Genomic DNA, 20,396 nt, shown 5'->3' with positions numbered 1-20,396 from the left:
GTAGGGGTTAGAAATCCACCCCCCCCCCCCAATTGACTTTGCTTTTCTCTCCACAGTTGCTGGCAGACCTGCGGAGTATTTCTAGCACCTTCTGTTTTTATTTTAGTGTTGATGGTAAGCGGGTCAATATGGTTGTTTGGTTGGACTGGCTTGCAACGGTGAACTCAAATTCAATCAGTATTGTCTGTTGAGGTGGAACAGTAAATCACTGCAATGTTGGTATCTGGCTTACATAAAGAGCAGGGTTCCAGTTGGCGCTGGTAATCTTAAAGGGAACAAAGTTATTCTGTGCAACTTCACTGTTAGTATAATTACCATGTGCCATCGGGCTGAAGTTAAACTCTGATATGATTGTGAATTTACCTTAATGTGCCCAACCCTTATTCTGTTCCTCTCTATCTATAGCTACCCTGATAAATGCAGATAATGGGCAGCACGGTGGCACAGTTGTTAGCACTGCTGCCTCACAGTGCCCCAGGGACCTGGGTTCGATTCCCAGCTTGGGTCACTGTCTCTGTGGAGTCTGCACGTTCTCCCCTTGTCTGCGTGTGTTTTCTCCGGGTGCTCCGGTTTCCTCCCACACTCCAATTATGTGCAGATTAGGTGGATTGGCCATGCTAAATTGCCTCTTAATGTCAGGGAGACTAGCAAGGGTAAATGTTGGGGTTATGGGGATAGGGCCTGGGTGGGATTGTGGTCGGTGCAGACTCGATGGGCCAAATGGCCTCCTCCTGCCCTGTAGGATTCTCTATTCTATAAGATATGGTTATATTTCTCTATACCACTATAGTTATCCTGATTTATATGTGAGCCTAATTATATTGTTCCACTTCCTACATTACAACAATAACTGTATTTCAAAGATACTTGCTGTAAATCACTTTAGAATGAACTGAGGCCATGAAAATTGCTATAAATACAAGTCTTTCTTCCTTAAAGCGATCTACGACCACCTATATTCTATAATGTTCAACTATCCTGATCTATAATTCCCCAGTTTCTCAAGATCTGCAAGTTCTCGGGAACCAATGAATTGAATGGAAGATAGTGACTACAGTAAGGAAGAAAGTACGAACGTTCATCCAGCATATATATCTGCGCATTCCAAAAGCATTGTGTAACTCAGGGATTACTTAGAGTGCAGTCACTGTTGTGATGTGGGCAGATATATTAATCTCCATTTAAAAAATGAAGCATGTTGAAATCGGCTCTATTTTGTAGAGTAATGAAGGTTGTGATATTTGAGTACTAAACTGACTGAGCCACGAGCGTTTTACTTTTCTTGGCATTTGGCTGACCCTGAAAAGACTATTCATTTCCCAGACTTTAATGCCTGGGAGATATAGTTGTTTGCCACCTTATTCAACTGCTGCAGTCCATGGGGTGGTGGTGTTGTCACGGTGGTATAAGCTAATGATTCTAAGGTATTGACCTGGTGATCAAGTCAAGGTCATGTGTAAAATGATGGTGTCCCAATGAAGCTGTTGGTTTTTGGTCTTCTTAGCAACCAAGGTCACAGAGTTGGGAGGAGATGTTGAAGTTAACTTGACGTTAAGTGAGTTGCTGCAGTGTATCTTGCAGATACCATGTGTGAAACTGCTCTGAACCATACCATTGGATGAATGGATATTAAGCTTAGTGGCAGAATCCCAATCAAGCAAACCATTCATTCCTAGCTGGTGTATGGGTTTCTTGAATGTTGTGGCTGCTCTCATTCAGGAAAATGGTGGGTACTCCATCACATTTCCAACTTGAGCCTTGTGTGTGGTGTCGAGGCTTTGAGGCGTTCAGGAACTTCGGAAGTTTAACCAGTGACCAATACCTGTAAGCAGGAATTTGATGGTCAATGGTAACCCCAAGCTTGAAACCATAAGACAAGAGATGAGACTTCCAGCAGCAGAGCAAGGTTTACAGAGAAGCAATGGTATTGGGGTTCTTATCCACAATTCTACATGCTGTGAGTTCTGGATCTTGGAGGTGTTTGAGAAGCTTATTTCCAGCGGCAAAATCTAAGAATGGGGCACCTGTGTCTCATGTGCTTTGTTTATAAGCAGTTACCAAAGTGCAATAAGAGCGACATTTACTCTATTACTTGGTTAGGAGACGATGAATGGTCCTGGAGAACTTGGCCTGAAACTGAGAAAAACCATAACCAAATAAATAATTACATTTAAAACCATTATTTCGTGGGATGTGGGCATGTCTATGAACTGAGCGGTTTGCTAGGTCCATTTCAGGGGGCAGTTAAGAGTAAGCCACATTGTTGTGGGTCTGGAGTCACATGTCGGTCAGACGAAGTAAGGACGGCAGATTTCCTTCCCGAAAGGACATTTGTTTTTACGACAATTAATTAGGGTTGTCATGGTCACCGTTACTGAGACTAGCTTCATAGTCAAGATTTATTAATTTTAATTGCTTGGTGGAACTTGAACCTGTGTCCCCAGAGAATTAGCCTGAGCATCTAGATTACTAGTCCGTTAACATTACCACAACGCCACTGACTTCCTGTGGGAGACTTGGTAAACAAAGACAGAACTGGAGTGGCAGCTTTCATCTCATGGTGCTGCGCCTTGGTGGTCAATTCTGTGTTATGCATTGCCTGTTGTGGCTCAGGAAGCCCACTCTGGCATGGGCCTCTGCCACACTTGCAGCAGAGAGTGACAGAGAGCAGAAGGATGCATGACTCGCTGGCCTCTGTTTTCTCTGGGCCCTTTTCTCAGCCAGTTGAAGCTCGTCTCTGCTCCTGTTGTACAGTGTCTCTCCAAACAGTCAGCCAGAAGTCATGGCTGTCGGTTACTGTATCCCAGTTGACAATCTCAGTCAACCATCTTCATATCCCACTTGCAGCAGAAGTAGAGAAGCTCAGCAGGTTATAACCTAGTGGCCTGTTCATGGTACACGGGGTCTTTGGGTATACGGTCATCATTTATCTAATGAACATGGCTGAGCCAGCTCAGGTATTGTTGGCTTAGCAAGAAGTATATGAAGATGGAATTAGCAGATTCCCAGACCTCTGAATTGTTGAGACCTGGTCCTGCCAAGAGATGCCACGGATATGTCTGAGACAGAGATAGTGGAAACTGTTGAGCTTAGCATATGTTGTCCAGGTCTCAACTGCTGTAGGGGAATGCATTGAGGACACAGTCTTGTTTTGTGTTCTTAGTCAGGTTGCTTTTGTTCCACACTCGCTCACTCAGTTTGGACATTACAGTACAGGTTTTACAGATGTGTCTGTTGATTTTAGCATCAAGTGACAGATTGCTGGTGATTGGGGAGCCTAGATATGTGAAGATATCAACAACCTCCAGCATCACATTGTCAATGTTGATCATGATGGATAAGGTCAGCTATGACCTGTGAACCCTATAGTAGTGTCAAACCTGTTCTGGCACCAACACTCGGGCGTTTTCTTCTTTTCATAGCCAGTGTCTAGGAAGATACCAGAATTGATGAAAAGCTGTTCAGCCTTGCCCCACCTGAGACAAAGGTGCACTAAATTCTCCACAGAAAGTTGTTCTGTGCTGATGATGAGGCACTAGCATGCCATGTCGAGGAACATCTTTAGCGGCAAAGAGACAAACTCTCATATTGTAAAGAGACCATCAGCATCAGGAAGACAAATGTCATGACCCAGGATGTTGCCATACAACCAAAGACAGAATTAGTCTTCTAGGGTGACCGCATGTCAGATGGGTAATGGGTGGTACATACCTCACCTGAAGGACATTACTGAATCGGTTGATGTTTCCGCAATCTTCAGAACAATTCAGAAATGGTCGAAAGCTTCGAATTTCTGTGTCCAGATCACAAACAACCTGTCCTGGTCTCTCCATGCCAATGCCATAGTTAAGAAAGCCCACCAACACCTCTACTTTCTCAGGAGGCTCAGGAAATTTGGCATGTCCGCTACGGATCTCATCAATTTTTACAGATGCACTACAGAAAGCATTCTTTCTGGTTGTATCACAGCTTGGTATGGCTCCTGCTCTGTCCAAGACAGTAAAAAGTGACTAAGGGTCGTAAATGAAGCCCTGTCCATCACAAAAACCAGCCTCCCATCCGTTGACTCTGTGCACATTTCCCACTGCCTCGGAAAAGCCGCCAGCATAATCAAGGACTCCAAGCACCGTGGACATACTCTCTTCCACCTTCTTCCATCGGGAAAAAGATACAAAAGTCTGAGGACATGGACCAACCGACTCAAAAACAGCTCCTTCCCTGCTGCCATCAGACTTTTGAATGGACCTACCTCATATTAATTGATCTTTCTCTACACCCTATGACTGTAACACTACATTCTGCACCCTCTCCTTTCCTTCTCGATGAACGGTATGTTTTATCTGTATAGCGCGCAAGAAACAATACATTTCACTGTATACCAATATATATGACCATAATAAATCAAACCAAATCAATCTTCATGGTCAGTTTCTGGTGCTATTCCATAATTTACTAGACCTGTTGAATGCAATTTCACAATTGTTGAGGCAGAATTAGCAGTTTCAAAAGTTACAATGGTGGCATTTATATGAAGCAGCCACTGTACCCAAGACAAATATTGGACAATCAGTAAAAGTATGGTTGAATGGGGTAATGTTGAAATACAGGCAGGTATCATCAGCATGCATGCAGTTAACTAGTGCTGTGGCTGCAAATGATGCAGCTGAGAGGCAGTATGAGAAGGAGGAGGATGCCCAGGATGGATCTTTGGAAACTTTCAGAAATGATAGAACAGGAAGGAAAGAGGAGTTTTTGTAGGAGATGGAGTGGCTGTGTTTGGAGTGGATCTCAGCAAGGACAGTCACATGGAGCTAAACAGCCGAGCAGAGGTGTTGGGAGAAGCATGGTTAAGTTGCTTTCTCTGTTGCCAAGATTACCTGAGTGAAATGCACTATTCACCAGCCAGTTCCGAGAGAGTTAATCCTTTGTAAAATATGAAAGAGCTCATAGGTTCCATATTATATACTGAATAATCTGCAGCAGATGGAGAAGACTAAGATAGAAGGTGGTTGTGCGTAAGTAGGTAATGTTTTGAATATGGGTTTGATGCCAAATTTGCTGATGGTCATGGTGCCTGCAGATGTTTTCTGGGTCATATCGCTCGCTGTCTCTTGGATGTAAAACACAAAACTAGGTCTGTCTAACTGCAAACATGTGCAAGTATTTAATTTGCAAAGCCATACGAACCACACCAGCCTGGACCAGGTTAAAGCAATACAGTGAGATTGGTGTCTTCAGCGTTTTTGATGTTGTCTTGAGGCAAAAATAACCCTCTTTATAAAGTTGGCATCAGAGTGTGATTTTTTTTCAGCTTTGATTGTTCATCACTTTTCAGATCCTGGGAGTGTCTGAGCCATTAAGCTGCTCTCCAAATGTAATTGGGTTATAGTGAAAACCAGAAGCACCGCAATTCAGAGGTCATCTTGACACAGTGAGGGAATTGTGAAATAATTGAAGAAGCCCCGTGGATGGGTTAGATGGTAAATGTGCATCGTGGTGTGTGTTACTGAGCCGCAGAGACCAGTGACAATCCTAGGTTTGAGATCACAGACAGTGCTGAATAAACCTGGTCAGAGTGCCGTTGGGACAAGGTGAGGAAGACCTGTGAAGACCTATACCTAGTCATGGCCCAGTCTCTTCTGTCTGTAAGTGAAAATTGATGAGGGACTGTATTAGGCTCAGATATGATGTCCATCACACCTGAACAGCCCATTGACTAGGCTTGCACATAAAGGCTCTTTGGGCCAATTGCTAGGAAGTTCCACTGAGAGCAGCTCAGCAGCAGAATTAACCATGTTCTAGAGAATGGAAAGGTGCTGGGATTTCTAGTTACAGGGTATCCCTGTGTGCTCATTGTAAACCAAGCAACATTTGCAGCAGGGCACTATAGCACATTCACTCAGCACACAACTGCTATATATTATCACGCATAACAAAGAATGTGAAAAGGCTAGTGTTCTTGAATAAATAATAGGTTTGGTTCTGAAATTGTTATCTACTTATTATTAGATATTCTAATTAATTAGAATGCAACTTGTAATTAGAGAAAGTGCTTACTCCTCAGTTTCTCCTGCAGTTGGTCTCTTTCTCTCTCTCTCCACTGCAGACATTACTGAAAGCATTTATTTTGAGTCCAGTATTAAAATATGGCCCAACTGGGCAGGTATTCAAAAGTGCATCAGAAACAGTCCATACATTTATTCAAACAACTGTTTGAATAAATGCAGAGTCCAAAACATTGGTATGTTAAGTAGAGTATTTGCAGCCATTGCACATTTGTTAGGTTGGCGCTGTTTTCTTTAACAACAGTGGCAAGAGGGTGGAGTCAGAGGCGTGAACTAGTCTTGCAGGCTTTCATGGCATCCAGAAGTAAAATTTTACTCCAGTGTTTGTGTTTAATAATGACACAGAATTAGTCATTGTATTCACAAAACGGATCATTTTAATGTGGGTGGTGAAGGAGAACTATTTATTAAATTATTTGTTTCTTGCAAATCTCATACACCTGGTATAATCCTGCATTTATATTAACTTTTCCAGACTGGTTTAGAGAATACATTATATACACATTGTAAAGTAATTTTAATACCCGACTTTCATCTGCATGGCACTTCACTTATAAGTCTCAAGTAAGGAACAGTGAAGTGTAAAAATGTTGGATTGTTCTAGTTAAAGGCATATGGTTGGATTAGGGATTACGGATTTGATGGATAGTCATTTTACAGCTAGCTCACAAACTTAAATACATTTTTATTAAACATCAATGTAACATAAAGGGAAGGCAATGGTGTAGTGGGTATTGTCACTAGATTAGTAATCCAGAGATTAGAAACCTCGGGCCCCGAGGACCCGGGTTAGAAACCACCACGTCAGATGTTGAAATTTTAAAATTTGACATTATAAGTCTAATGATGACCATGAAACCCTTCTTGATTGTTGTAAAATCCAATCTGGTTCACTCATGTCTTTTAGGGAAGGAAATCTTCCGTCCTTGCCTGGTGGGGCCCACATGTGACTCCAGACCTACAGCAATGTAGTTGACTATTTAACTGCCCTCTGAAATGGCCCAGCAAGAAACTCAGTGCAAGGACAATTCGAGTTCAATAACAGATGCTGGCCCAGCCAGTGATGCCCACATCCCATGAATGAATGAAAAAATAATGGATGGGTTATGCCAGTTGAAAAATTAAATATTCTCAGCCTTGGTGGCAGCATCAATAATAATAGCAATTTGCATTTAATGGAGTGTAAAATCCCCAGATGTTTTGCAGGAACATAACTGGGCAATAATTGGCACCAAGTCAAAGAAGAAGACAAAATACTTGACCAAAGAGTGAGGTTTAAACAGCATCTTAAAAGGGCGAGAGAAAGAGAGAAGTGAAGGGGATTGTGGAAGGAGTTCTGAAACTTAAGACCGAAACTGCTTTAGGGTGAGGAAATGAGAGAAGCACAACAAGCCGGAGTTGGAAAAAACATATATTTGCCAGAGGGTTGTAGAGCTAAAGGTGATTCATGACAGGGGAAGAGTTGGCAAGGCTGCAGACGAAAATTAACAGAAAACCTTTAAAATTGGGCTATTGATGGATTGGGAGCCAGTGTAGTTTGACAAGCACAAGGGACTTGGCGCAAGGTTGGATATGGACAGCAGAATGTTACATGAGCTCAAATATATGAATGAAGGCTGGAAAATGAGAGGCAAGACTGGAGGTAACAAAAGCTTGGATCCAGTAGCTTTGAGAGAAATGCTGCCATATTGTAGATGGCACCATTCATCATTAGAGGAAAATATAGACAGCCTTGATAAAGATGTCAGTGCTATTTATATCTACGGTGCTCTGGTTTGCTCAAAAAACAGAGAGTAACAAGTGGAAAACAAAATATTTGTTCCTCCCAGCCGCTTAGCGCAGTCCGACAGATTATTGCTGATAGCTCCTGTGGCAGCCTGGGTGGGAGTTGGTTGCTGACAAGTTCTGAGTGCTTATGCTTGTGTTCAAATCCCTCCAATGGCTTCACTCCTCCTTTGCTCTTGCAACCCTGTTAGATTGTGGTGCTCTTTCAATCATCTGCTCACTTACGCATCCCTGATTTTCCTCGCTCCACCATTGCTGGCTGTATCTTCAGCTGCCCGAAGATCAGAAGACCCTTTCCTAAAGCGTTTGGTCATTCTATCTCACTCCTCATTTCAGTAGCCCCTCAAAATCTACCTATTCAAAACCCATGTTCACCTTGTTTGATAATTGCACCTGTAAAGTGCCCTGGGACACTCTGCTACATTAAAGCCACTGTATAAATGCACATTAGTGTGCAGGAAAGGATTAGTGTGTATGGAATCCAGGGAAGATGAGAATGGACCTTTAACTTTCATATTTTGGTCTGACATCTGTCTGATTCTCTGCTTATTCTTAACACAGTAAGAGTTTTAACAACACCAGGTTAAAGTCCAACAGGTTTATTTGGTAGCAAATGCCATTAGCTTTTGGAGCGCTGCTCCTTCGTCAGATGGAGTGGATATCTGCTCTCAAGCAGGGCATATAGAGACACAAAATCAAGTTACAGAATACTGATTAGAATGCGAATCTCTACAGCCAACCAGGTCTTAAAGATACAGACAATGTGAGTGGAGGGAGCATTAAGCACAGGTTAAAGAGATGTGTATTGTCTCCAGACAGGATAGCCAGTGAGATTCTGCAAGTCCAGGAGGCAAGCTGTGGGGGTTACTGATAGTGTGACCTAAACCCAAGATCCCGGTTTAGGCCGTCCTCATGTGTGCGAAACTTGGCTATCAGTTTCTGCTCAGCGACTCTGCGCTGTCGTGTGTTGTGAAGGCCGCCTTGGAGAACGCTTACCCGAAGATCAGAGGCTGAATGCCCATGACCGCTGAAGTGCTCCCCCACAGGAAGAGAACAGTCTTGCCTGGTGATTGTCGAGCGGTGTTCATTCATCCGTTGTCATAGCATCTGACGTAGCGTCCACTCCATCTGACGAAGGAGCAGCGCTCCGAAAGCTAATGGCATTTGCTACCAAATAAACCTGTTGGACTTTAACCTGGTGTTGTTAAAACTCTTATTGTGTTTACCCCAGTCCAACGCCGGCATCTCCACATCATATTCTTAACACATGCAGTTCGTGCACTGCCACTTCTGTCCAAGTGGCTAAATAGACCACACTGGTCTGCTTCTATTCGCAAGTTTGCCAATGCTATTTCTGATCTGAATTGAACTCCAGTTGAAGTCACAGCTGGTTTCAGTCTAACTAGAGAGCCACACTTTACAGAGCATGCCAAAGCATGCTTCATTTCAAAGATGAACAAGCTAACTCTTATTTAACAGCGCACAAGCTAACTTTGAGGATTGTTGTGTTTTATCCAGGTTCACCCTGTGGGCAGTGGATAACACTGGAAGACGCTCCAGACCTAGTGCGGTTACTGTCAAAGTCCCTTGTCCACTTGTGGATGACGTCAAGGCTAAAGGTGCGTGTTCCTGTCGTTTTTTTATGTAACTGGTTCTGAGTTTCAAGACTCACTGGGTAACCACTGTCTGGATTTACTCTGCGTTCTTTATACTCACTGTCCAGAGCTGACAACGTTGGCCCAGATTAAGGTCACCAGCAAAGTGATGATGCTCACTGTTAACCTAACAAGAGCAGATGGAGGCCATTCGGCCCCTTGAGTCTACTGTTCCATTCAAACAGTTCAAGATTGTGTTCTAAAAACCACTTCCCTACCTGCAACTCCAACGCCCTCCATGCACCCTCCCCCTCCCCCCACCCCACCATCCCCATAATCTTTCCAATCAAAAACCTGCTTTACTGAGTCTTCCATAAATCAAGATTCAAGTGACACAATGTCCTCAAATCTCGGGGTAGGAAATTCAAAAGATTCCGAGAGCAGAAATTCTCTCTCTCCCCTATTTTATATGGGAGATCCCTTATTCTGAACTGTATCCCCAAGATACCCAGGGCGGCACAGTGGGACAGTAATTAGCACTGCTGCCTCACAGTTCCAGGGAGCCGGATTCAATTCCGGCCTCAGGTCACTGTCTATGTGGAGTTTGCTCATTCTTCCCGTGTCTGCGTGGGTTTCCTCCGGGTGCTCCGGTTTCCTCCCACAGTCCAAAGATGTGCGGGTTAGGTTGATTGGCCGTGCTAAAATTGCCCCTTCGTATCAGGGGGATTAGAAGGGTAAATATGTGAGGTGACGGGGACAGGACCTGGGTGAGATTATTATCAGTGCAGACTCGATGGGCCAAATGGCCTCCTTCTGAACTGTAGATTCTATGATTAAGATCTAGTTTCCCCGACAAGAGGAACATCCTCTCAGTGCCTCTTAAGACCGTTCAGAAATCTATCCATAAGAATCTAGCCATCTCTGGGATGTGAATTTCCTCTTTCCCAATGACGGTCGGAATCTGGCGGCCAGTCAAAGTAATGCCCAGGTATCTAGCAGCCATGATGTCATCAAGCAGAGTAAGCAGCCAATGACAGTGAAATATTCTCACAGACAGCAAAACAGAAAGTAAAATTCACTGATTATCCTTAACTGTTAATTACATTTTATGTGGAGCAAAATCAATGAATAGGAACATAAGAACAGGAGTAGGCCATTTAGCCCCGCAAACCTGTTTTGCTGTCATGCGCTAAGCACATAGCTGACTTGTGAATTGAGTTCATGTAACCATCATCTGTTAACACCTTTGGATAACAAAAAAATTATCAATCTCAGATTTAAAATTTAAAAATTCATCTCGCATCAGAATTCCAAACAACTTTCATCATTTATATGTCGAAGCTTTTCCTAATTTAACTCTTCAAAGGTCAGATGCTCTAATTTTTAGATTATGTCCTATGAGTCCTACACTCCCCCATCACTGAAAATAATGTCTCTCTATCTAATCTATTTTTCTCCATAATATCTTGAAGATTTGCTGAAATCACCCCTGAACCTTCCAAACTCCAGGGACTATAATAATGAACACAATCTCCACTTGTATTTTACTCCTTTGAGTCTGGGGCGGATTTTCGTGTAGGAAATCTGCTTTCCTAATCAAAACAGCAGACAGAGGGGATTTTCTCAGCAGGACTAAGGCAGGAGTGGCAGGGAGCCAGAGCGGGCAGGTTAAAAAAACAACATTCATCCTGGAATAATTCCAATTTGGTGCCAGCCAGTGGCTTGCCACATAAAGTTGTACCTTCTGACCACTTTAAACCTCCTCAAGGCCCCTCAACCCCCTCACCTACATCACCCATTAGGGGCTTCAAGAACTGAAGCAACAAGCCCTATATTAGCAGTTGTAAGCCATTGAATAGCAAATAAAAGTAAATGAAAAGACTATTCACATCTGATTTATTGTCTCTGTGTGTCCCAGGTAAGCACTATCCATATCTGAACTATTGTCCTTGTGTGTCCCAGGTAATCACTGTACATATCTAATTTGTTGCCCTGTATGTCCCAGGGAATCACGGTCCATACCTGATTTATTGTCCCTGTGTGTCCCAGGTAATCAGTGTCTATATCTGATTTATTGTCTCTGTGTCACCCAGGGAATCACTGTCCGTATCTGATTTATTGTCTCTGTGTGTCCCAGGGAATCAGTGTCTATCTGAATTATATTGTTCCTGTGTGTCCCAGATAATCACTGTCTACATCTGATTTATTGTCTCTGTGTCACCCAGGGAATCACTGTCCGTATCTGATTTATTGTCTCTGTGTGTCCCAGGGAATCAGTGTCTATCTGAATTATATTGTCCCTGTGTTTCCCAGGTAATCACTGTCCATATTCGATTTATTGTCTGTGTGTCCAGGGAATCACTGGCTATCTGATTTATTGTCTCTGTGCGTCCCAAAGAATTGCTGTCTATCTCAATTATTGTCCCTGTGTGTCCCAGGGAATCACTGTCCATCACTGATTTATTATTTGTGTGCCCCCGTGAATCACTGTGCATATGTAATTTATTGTCCCTGTGTGTCCCATGTAATCACTGTCTATATCTGATTCATTGTCTCTGTGCGTCCCAGGTAATCAGTGTCCATATCTCATTTATTGTCTCTGTGTGTCCCAGGGAATCAGTGTCTATCTGAATTATTGTCCCTGTGTGTCCCAGGTATTCACTATCCATATCTGTTTTATTGTCTGTGTGTCTCAGGGAATCACTGTCAATCTGATTTATTGTCCCCGTGTGTCCCAGGGAATCACTGTCCATTTCTGATTTATTATTTGTGTGTCCCAGGGAATTACAGTCCATATCTAATTTATTGTCCCTGTGTGTCCCACATAATCATTGTCCATATCTGATTTATTGTCTCAGTATGTCACAGGTAATTATTGTCCATATCTGATTTATTATCTGTGTGTCCCAGGGAATCACTGGCCATATCTAATTTATTGTCCCCATGTGTCCCAGGGAATCACTGTCCTTGTCTGATTTATTGTCCCTGTGTGTCCCAGGGAATCACTGTCTATCTGATTTATTGGGCCTAATTTTACCATTTTGAGTCAAAGTACCGAATCTGGGTGTCAAATAGATCCGAGCCTGGAATCCTCTTTCCAGCGCGCCCATACGCTTTTTGCCGGCTCCGGTCCGATTCGCGCTGTGGGCGGGGCTTAGCGCTGTCGGAACGATCGGAGCTCTGAACTGCGCATGCGCAGTTTGAAAAAAAATCCGAAGCAGCGGCGCCCGGACGTGAAAGAAAAATGCAGAGAGCGCGGCTCTCTGACCCAGATCATCTGGGTGGGGTGGAGAGAGGGGGTGTGACCGATCATCCCCTGGGCGGGGAGGGTGGTGGGTGGATTGGGAGGAGAGGGGGTGTGATGTATCATCCTCTGGGGCGGGGGGTGCCGTTGCCACTCTGCGGCCGATCGCTCCTCCCCACCGGAGGACCGAATCCCTCCTGTCTGGAGTGGCCGCGTACTTCAAACACCACGACTGTCATTATTCACATCAGCGTTTCGCTGAACCCCCTGCCCCCTTCCTCCCCACCAATCGGCTGCAGAGTTGCAGCGCCCCCCTCCCCCCAGAGGATGATACGTCACACCCCCTCTCCTCCCCCCCTCCCCCCACCAGGGGATGATATGTCACACCCCCTCTCCTCCTCCCCCCACCGCCCCCAACCCCCCACCCCCACCCCCAGAGGATGACCTGGGTCAGGGAGCCGTTGCAGTCTCTGACCCCGCTCTTCGGAGGCTGCAGCAACGACTTCGGATTTTTATTCGGCAGGTCGATTAGAGCGCGGATCCGCATCGGACCGGAAGACGGTAAAGTGGGATTTGGCGGTAGAGCTGGGCGCGCGGTTCATTAAGTCGATTTAAATGTCGCCCGATTCCGGTGCAGGCCGGACCCGTGCCCGAATTGGATGTCGCTAAAGCCGCGATCTGCTCAGAATCGGGTGCAGATCCCGGTATAGGCCCGACACCCAACTTTACCACGATTTGGGCACGAAGTTTTGGTAAATTCGAGCCCATTGTCTCTGTGCATCCCAGGGAATCACTGTCTATCTGATTTAATGTCCCTGTGTGTCCCAGGGAATCAATGTCCATATTTGATTTATTGTCCCCATATGTTACAGGTAATCACTCTCCGTTTCTGATTTATTGTCCCTGCGTGTCCCGGGGAATCACTGTCCATATCTAAGTTATTGTCCCCCTGTGTCCCAGGTAATCGCTGTCCGTATCGGATTTATTGTCCCCCTGTGTCCCAGGTAATCGCTGTCCGTATTGGATTTATTGTCCCCGTGTCCCAGGTAATCACTGTCCGTATCGGATTTATTGTCCCCCTGTGTCCCAGGTAATCACTGTCCGTTTCTGATTTATTGTCCCCGTGTCCCAGGTAATCACTGTCCATATCGGATTTATTGTCCCCCTGTGTCCCAGGTAATCACTGTCTGTATCGGATTTATTGTCCCCCTGTGTCCCAGGTAATCACTGTCTGTATCGGATTTATTGTCCCCCTGTGTCCCAGGTAATCACTGTCCGTATCGGATTTATTTTCTCTGTGGGCCCTATTTTACCATTTTGATTCTAAGTGCTGGGCGGGCTTGAAACTGGGAGTGTTTCAGATCAGACTTTTGGACCCGTTCTCAGGCGCTCCCATGTGCACTCTGCCTGCAAAGATATTAGCGATTCCGAATCGCGCTGCACAAGCCTGTGAGCTCCGATCGGCACTTCCAAGCGCGCGTGCACAGACAAAAAATGATAGAATAACGCTCCCCTGCCACATCCCTCCCGGGTCGGATAATGCCTCCCCCTGGTCCCCACAGACACTGCCCCACTCCCACAACATTAATGATCCCCTTAGCTCCCCACTCCCCAGCACTCAGACCGATCACTGCCCCCCCCCCCCCCGCCTCAGGCAGAGTGGCAGCAGACAATCCTTTCTCCCCTGCCACCCCCCCCCAACCGATTACAGGCAGAGTGGCAGCGGACCCTCCTTCCCCTCCCCCCCCCCCTCCCCACTGACCTCAGGCAAGATGGCAGTGGACCCCCCCTTCCTCCTCACTGATCACAGGCAGCGTGATAGCGGACACTTCTTTCCCCCCCCCCATTGATCTCGAGCAGAATGGCAGAGGACCCTCCTTCACAACCCCCCCCCCCTGCCGATCTCAGGCAGAGTGGCAGTGGACCCCCCCTCCCCCTCACTGATTTCAGGCAAAGAGATTCCCCCACCCCCTTCCACTCTACAGATATCAGGCAGGGTGATCCCCCTCACCCCCACCCCGGACCCTCCTGCACAAGGCCCCCATCTCCTCTGGGCTCCGATGGCTGTGTGACACCTCCCTCTCTCTCCCCTGTCCCCAATCATTGAGCCTCTGATCCAGCACCACCCCCCCCCCCCCTCCCCCCCAACGGCCCCATCAGCACACCTGCAGGTGCTCACTTGCCTTCCCCTCAATGCTAACTAGCAAACTACGTGGAACTTGCTGGAATGCTCTGCCAAACTGCCTGCAGCTGATCTGCCCTAATGAGGGGCAGCTCCATAAACAACTCAAGAATGGACAGGCAGGCAGGCAGGCATTCCTGCACAAAATGTGCGCACGACCAGCCCCCCGATTTACTGAGGGTGACCTGGGGAGGCTGCTGGAGGACGCTGACCCAGGGGCTCTTGTGGAAATGCGGCCTGGGAGGAAGTCACCGCCTCGGTGAGTGCCAGGGCACTGGCCCCCCCGAACCGTGAAGCAGTGCCAGAAAAAAGTCAATGACCTCATCTGTGCAGCAAGGGTGAGTGCTGAACCCCACCTTGCATCGTCCCCCAAATCTCCCCCAGATCTTCCCATCCTCAGCACCCTGCATGTTTCCAGCCCCTGACCCCCAAGCACCTCCATCCTCTCACCACCTCCCCAAGAGCCCCGCTGTGCTTGGCCTCTAAGGGCCACCACCTGATACTCTGCAGGAGTCACACTGTCATTTATTTCATGGCTCCTTCTGTCTCCACAGGTGAAGACCGACCATAACACCTATGAGAGAGCGAAGACAGGGGATGGTGAGCCAGACCTCTGGGCCTTACCCTCTTTGAGGAGCTGGAGCTCTGAAGAGAAGGGGAGATGCAACTGTCAGCGACAACATGGTCGGGCTGCAGTCAAGATGGCAAGATCAAGTGCAAGGGAGGGAGAGGAATCCGGGATGCAAAACATGTGATTTGCACGAATGACTCACTTTGAGGCAACTTCTCAGGGGCACGGGTTTCGGGTGTGAGGGGTAAGGAGATGTACGAGGCATGTTTATTTGCACAGAGAGGGTAGTGGATGCCTGGACTTGCTCCCGGGGGAAGGTTGCGGACGCAGATACAGTAGTGACTTTTAAGGGGCATCTCTACAGCTATGTGAATGGGATGGGAATAGAGGCATATGGTCCCCAGAAGGGTAGAGGGTTACAAATCAGATGGGCAGCCTGGCCGCTACAGGCTTGGAGGGCCAAAGGGCCTGTTCCTCTGATGTAATTTTCTTGGTGCTTTGTTTTATGTTCAATGGAGAAATGTGAATCAGGTGTTTTGCATCCCGGATTCCTCTCCCTCCCTTGCACTTAACCTTGTGTCCTGTATTGCAGGGACACATCCGCACACCTGGGGCCTTCTGGACTCCAGGCCCAAACTGCAGCTCCTGCCCATCCTGGTCCAGACAGCTTGGAGTTCTTGGAGGATATGGGTGAAGGGACCTCCAAGGGTGGCACCGTTTTGGCGTCAGCTTCCACCTCACAACTCACCATCCCAGATACTGACATATTGTTGGGTCCAGTTAGTGGTGAGGCTTCTGTGTCACTTTGGTGAGCATGACACATTGAATAATGTACATCGGGTGGTGGAGGGAATGTCCGAGGCCTCTGGCATGTGGAGGCCTGCCGGAGGTGAGGACTCAGCTGGCCCCAGGCTACATGCTGGTCCTCTGTGTTCACTTCTCCCTCAGCTGCTGGAGATGCAGCAACAGAGCCAGGGAATGCAGGAAGGGCTGACAACCACACTGGACCAACTGCGAGGCTGTTGGGAGGAGTCCCAAAGCATTCAGGCGGACAAGCTATTGCCTGTCTTGCGTGCTTCCCAGGCCAACACTGCAATGGTGGCAGTGGAAAGTCTGGGGCAGGGGATCCTCACCATGAGTGGCAGGCTCCAAGCGATGGCCAAGTCACAGCGGGTCACAACAGAGTCCCAGAGGGTCACAGCTCAGTCACTGAGGGACTGAACAGGATTCTCGAGGTTCTGCGGCCCATGGCTGAGAGGCTCGAGAGCTTGCAGGAGATCCAGCGGGACAGCACTGAGACACAGCGGGCTATGGCTGCAGCCTATGAGAACGTGGCCCAGTCACTGATGGTCACGGCTGAGGGGTTGCAGAACATGGCCCAGTCTCAGAGGGCACTTGCTGCGGCCATTGAGAGGTGGCTCCCGACTCAAATGGCCATCGCTCAACCACCATGGGTAGGACGCAGGTGGTCCTCCAGGACTGGCAGTGCCAGGTGACGCCAGAGCTTTTGGAGTTCACTGCAGAAGCATCGCCATCCCATGGAGTGACTCAGGGGTCACAGGAACCCACAAGGGAGAAGGAAGAATTCGAACACATGCCGGGGCCTTCCAGCCAGAAGACTGTGGCTGTGGCCACACCTCCTGACTCCCCCTTTCCTGACACCGGGGCATCTCGAGCAGCGGGATGAAGAGGGTGTCATGGAAACATCCCAGACACCTGGAAGCAGGCCAGGGTCCTCAAGGTCCAGGGCTCCAGAGGACGCCCGCCACGTGCATCACAGGCAATGGGGCGAGGTAGGCAGCTGGCCCCCTCCACCTCCGATGTACATTCTGGGGAGTCACTGAGACGTAGTGATAGGCCACGTAAGATTGGGAAGTTCTAGTTGCACTGAGATGGCACGGGTGAAGGTCTGTGCTAGTTAGAAAGATATCTAAGCACCTTAACGTTTTCTGTTCACAAGTTTTCATATTAGAATGTCTGATTTAAACACCTTTATTGCAATTAAATGTTTTTGCACCACCCACCTGTGACTAATTTGTCTCAGATTTGTCTCGAATAGGAATCCTCTTCCATTGATGATCGCCGGAGGGATGCTTCATGTTGCTGTCAGTTGGGGAGGCCCCACAATGCTGTGTCACTGAGAAAAGGAAGGCATTGGTTCCCCAGACTCCATGAGCAATTCCCTCCCGTCCCTCACCCCACCCGCCCAGGGCCCTGTGTGGGGGTTTCAGATCCCTTACCCACTACACAGACGTGGGCCTAGGTGCCAGCGTGCATGCGGATCTCAAGTAGGAGTCAAACTAGTTTGCACCAGGGCATCATCATCATGGTGCTTCGTGATTCATCTCAGATTGTCTCCTGCCTGCCAAAAAAACTCGCTAACACAGAGTACCCAAGCCCACCACTCTGGTGTGATAATGTTACAACAACAAAGAATAAAGAAAATTACAGCACAGGAACAGGCCCTTCGGCCCTCCAAGCCTGCTGCCCGGCTGAACTAAAATCCCCTACCTACTGGGGACCATATCCCTCTGTTCCCATCCTATTCATGTATTTGTCCACACGCCCCTTAAAAGTTACAAAGCCAGGAGACAGAAGGAATTTTGGGGCGCCTGGTGATCAGGGCCTCCTTTGCCACCCTCGCATGCCTCATTTGAGCTGCCAGCCCTCCAGTGCCTGGTTGATGTTCCTCGGCATGCTGCTCCTCATCTTCCTCCTCCTCCCCTTCCTCCCCCTCCTGCTGGTCATCCTCCCCAGCGACGCTCAGCTGGTCAGCCACCACGTCCTACTCCTCCTCCAATAGATCACCTCTCTGTGGAGTAATATTGTGCAAGGCACAGCCACTATGCAGGAAGAGATCACTGGGCTGTATTGGAGGGCCCCGCCAGATCGGTCCAGGCACCGGAATCGCATCTTGAGGAGCCCAATGCACCTCTCCACTATCGTGCAGGTGGCTACATGGGCCTCATTATAGCGGGTCTCCGCCTCAGACACGGGCCTCCGCACAGGCGTCAACAGCCATGTCCGAAGCGGGTAACCCATATCACCCATGACCACCCCCACAGCCTGGGCTCCTCCTCAAATGCCTCCGGGATGTCTGAGCTCCTGACAATGAAGCTGTCGTGCAAACTATCTGAATGTCTTGCGCAGACTCGCATAATGTTCATGTTATGGCCACATGCTAGTTGAACATTCAGGGATTGGAACCCTTTTCTGTTGATGAATCTCCACAGATTCTGTAGGGGGGCCTTGAGGGCGATGTGTGTGCAGTCGATGATCAGGCTGTACAGATGTTGCACTGTCTCCTTTTGGAGGCGGAAATGGTGGCGGCACACGGTGTCCGACATCTGTTCAAATGACACTCGTGCACGGAACTGCCGGTGTTTCTGCTCCCTCCTTCTTCTGCGCCCCCTCCCCCGGGTGAATAGCGGCCACCTCCTGCCTCTGGTGGTCATCTCCCTCTACTCCTGCAAGTGGTAAGGCCCGGGCCTCCTGTGTCCGCAATTCTTCCTCCAGCTCCTCCTCCTCAGCTCCAGCAGCAACCAAAAGAACAGCAACATCAATTGGTTGCATCACTCTGAAGAGGCGGTAGGGTGGGAAGAGATGGAGAGGAACACACACAGAGGTTACGGAACACTGCTTGCCCCAGCACATCAACAATCGCTGTCCATAACCCCCAATTCCCCCAGCCACATGCTCCCCACAATCACAGCTCTTTGCAAAGTTGAGAGGCTGCAGCAGTGCAATTTGCAAGGGCTTTGTGCACATTCTTTAGCTGGAAGCGAGCTCAGTGCACAAGGACCCAGCAGCACCACAAGACCCGAGGTCAGTGCAGAGACCCAGGTCCGTGCTGCAAATCGGACCCTGCAGAGCAACAGCTCCCCCCCCACTCCCCACACACTCGTAGAACCACCACTGACCCGAGAAAGAAAAGAGCCGTCGGACGCTATACACTTAACTCCTCACTAACCGTCACCCGAATCAGACTTTTATGGAGCATGTCTGTTTCGGGATTGGTGAACGTGGTGGTAAAGGGGGAAGTGCCGGTAAAGTTAGGTGTGCAGTCCATTAATTCAATTTAAATGCATTTAAATGGCCGTTGCGCCCGTCTTGAGGTGCGGTCCCGATCGGGTCCATTTTCGGGCCTTGGTAAAGGGAGAACCGGCGTGAAGGTGGGCGCGGATCGCGCTGCTCGCCTCACGCCCGACTTTACCAATTTTTTGTCCCTGAAAACGGGCACAACTTGATGGTGAAATCATGCCCTGCGTGTCTCAGGTAATCACTGTCCGTATCTGATTTATTGTCTCTCTGTGCCCATTCCTCTTTATGTTTGGTCTGTCTTATTGCTGGAGTTATTAACCTCAGTTTGCGAACACTGTTCTCTTTTAAGCGAATCTTTGGCCCACAATGATCCAAACTTTTAATTGCTCTATTTTTAGATTAAGAATAGCAATCTTGGGGTTACAGTTATGAACCAACTAAGTTGCTTTCTGGGAGATGTTATGAGTCTTTGCATTGCTTACTTCTCCTTGAAGACAAGGCTGACTAAACATCCTTACCAGTCTAAGACCGTGTCTTGAACAAATGATCTCAATTGTCTTCGATGGTAAACAGCAATAAAATTGTAAAATATGAAATAATAAAGATGCTTCACTCGCTTTCACTCTAAACGTGGATTTCAAACAAAAGTTTGCTGGCTGGAGCTTCTGTCTGGTCTAGCAGACCCGCTGGGCTGGCACCAAAAGTTTAAACATACCACTTTTGTCCTGCTATTTGAAAAATGTGAATGCTGTACGTAGACATCTCTCAGTGGAGATCCTACGCATGAGTATACTCTTCCTAGTAATTTGATTGAGAGAACTTTAATCATAGTTGTAGGTTTCCAATTATGCCCATGAATGTCAACAAAACCTGTGATCTAGCCCAGTCGATTCACTCTTCACATTCTGTGTCA

The 20,396-nt window shown here is 47.5% G+C and overlaps 1 protein-coding gene across 1 annotated transcript in view; it reads left to right on the top strand.

The window, feature by feature from the left end:
• astn1 (astrotactin 1) overlaps positions 1-20,396 on the top strand; it is a 2,581,734-nt gene that overhangs the window by 2,543,505 nt on the left and 17,833 nt on the right. The window contains exon 24 of the mRNA XM_078219174.1: positions 9,369-9,469. Within this exon, the coding sequence (XP_078075300.1) occupies positions 9,369-9,469 (101 nt within the window). The remainder of the gene's footprint in view (positions 1-9,368; positions 9,470-20,396) is intronic.

The sequence above is a fragment of the Mustelus asterias genome, chromosome 8 (genome assembly GCF_964213995.1).
Source record: "Mustelus asterias chromosome 8, sMusAst1.hap1.1, whole genome shotgun sequence".
Classification (NCBI taxonomy): domain Eukaryota; kingdom Metazoa; phylum Chordata; class Chondrichthyes; order Carcharhiniformes; family Triakidae; genus Mustelus; species Mustelus asterias.
This window is presented reverse-complemented; position numbering and strand designations above follow the sequence as displayed.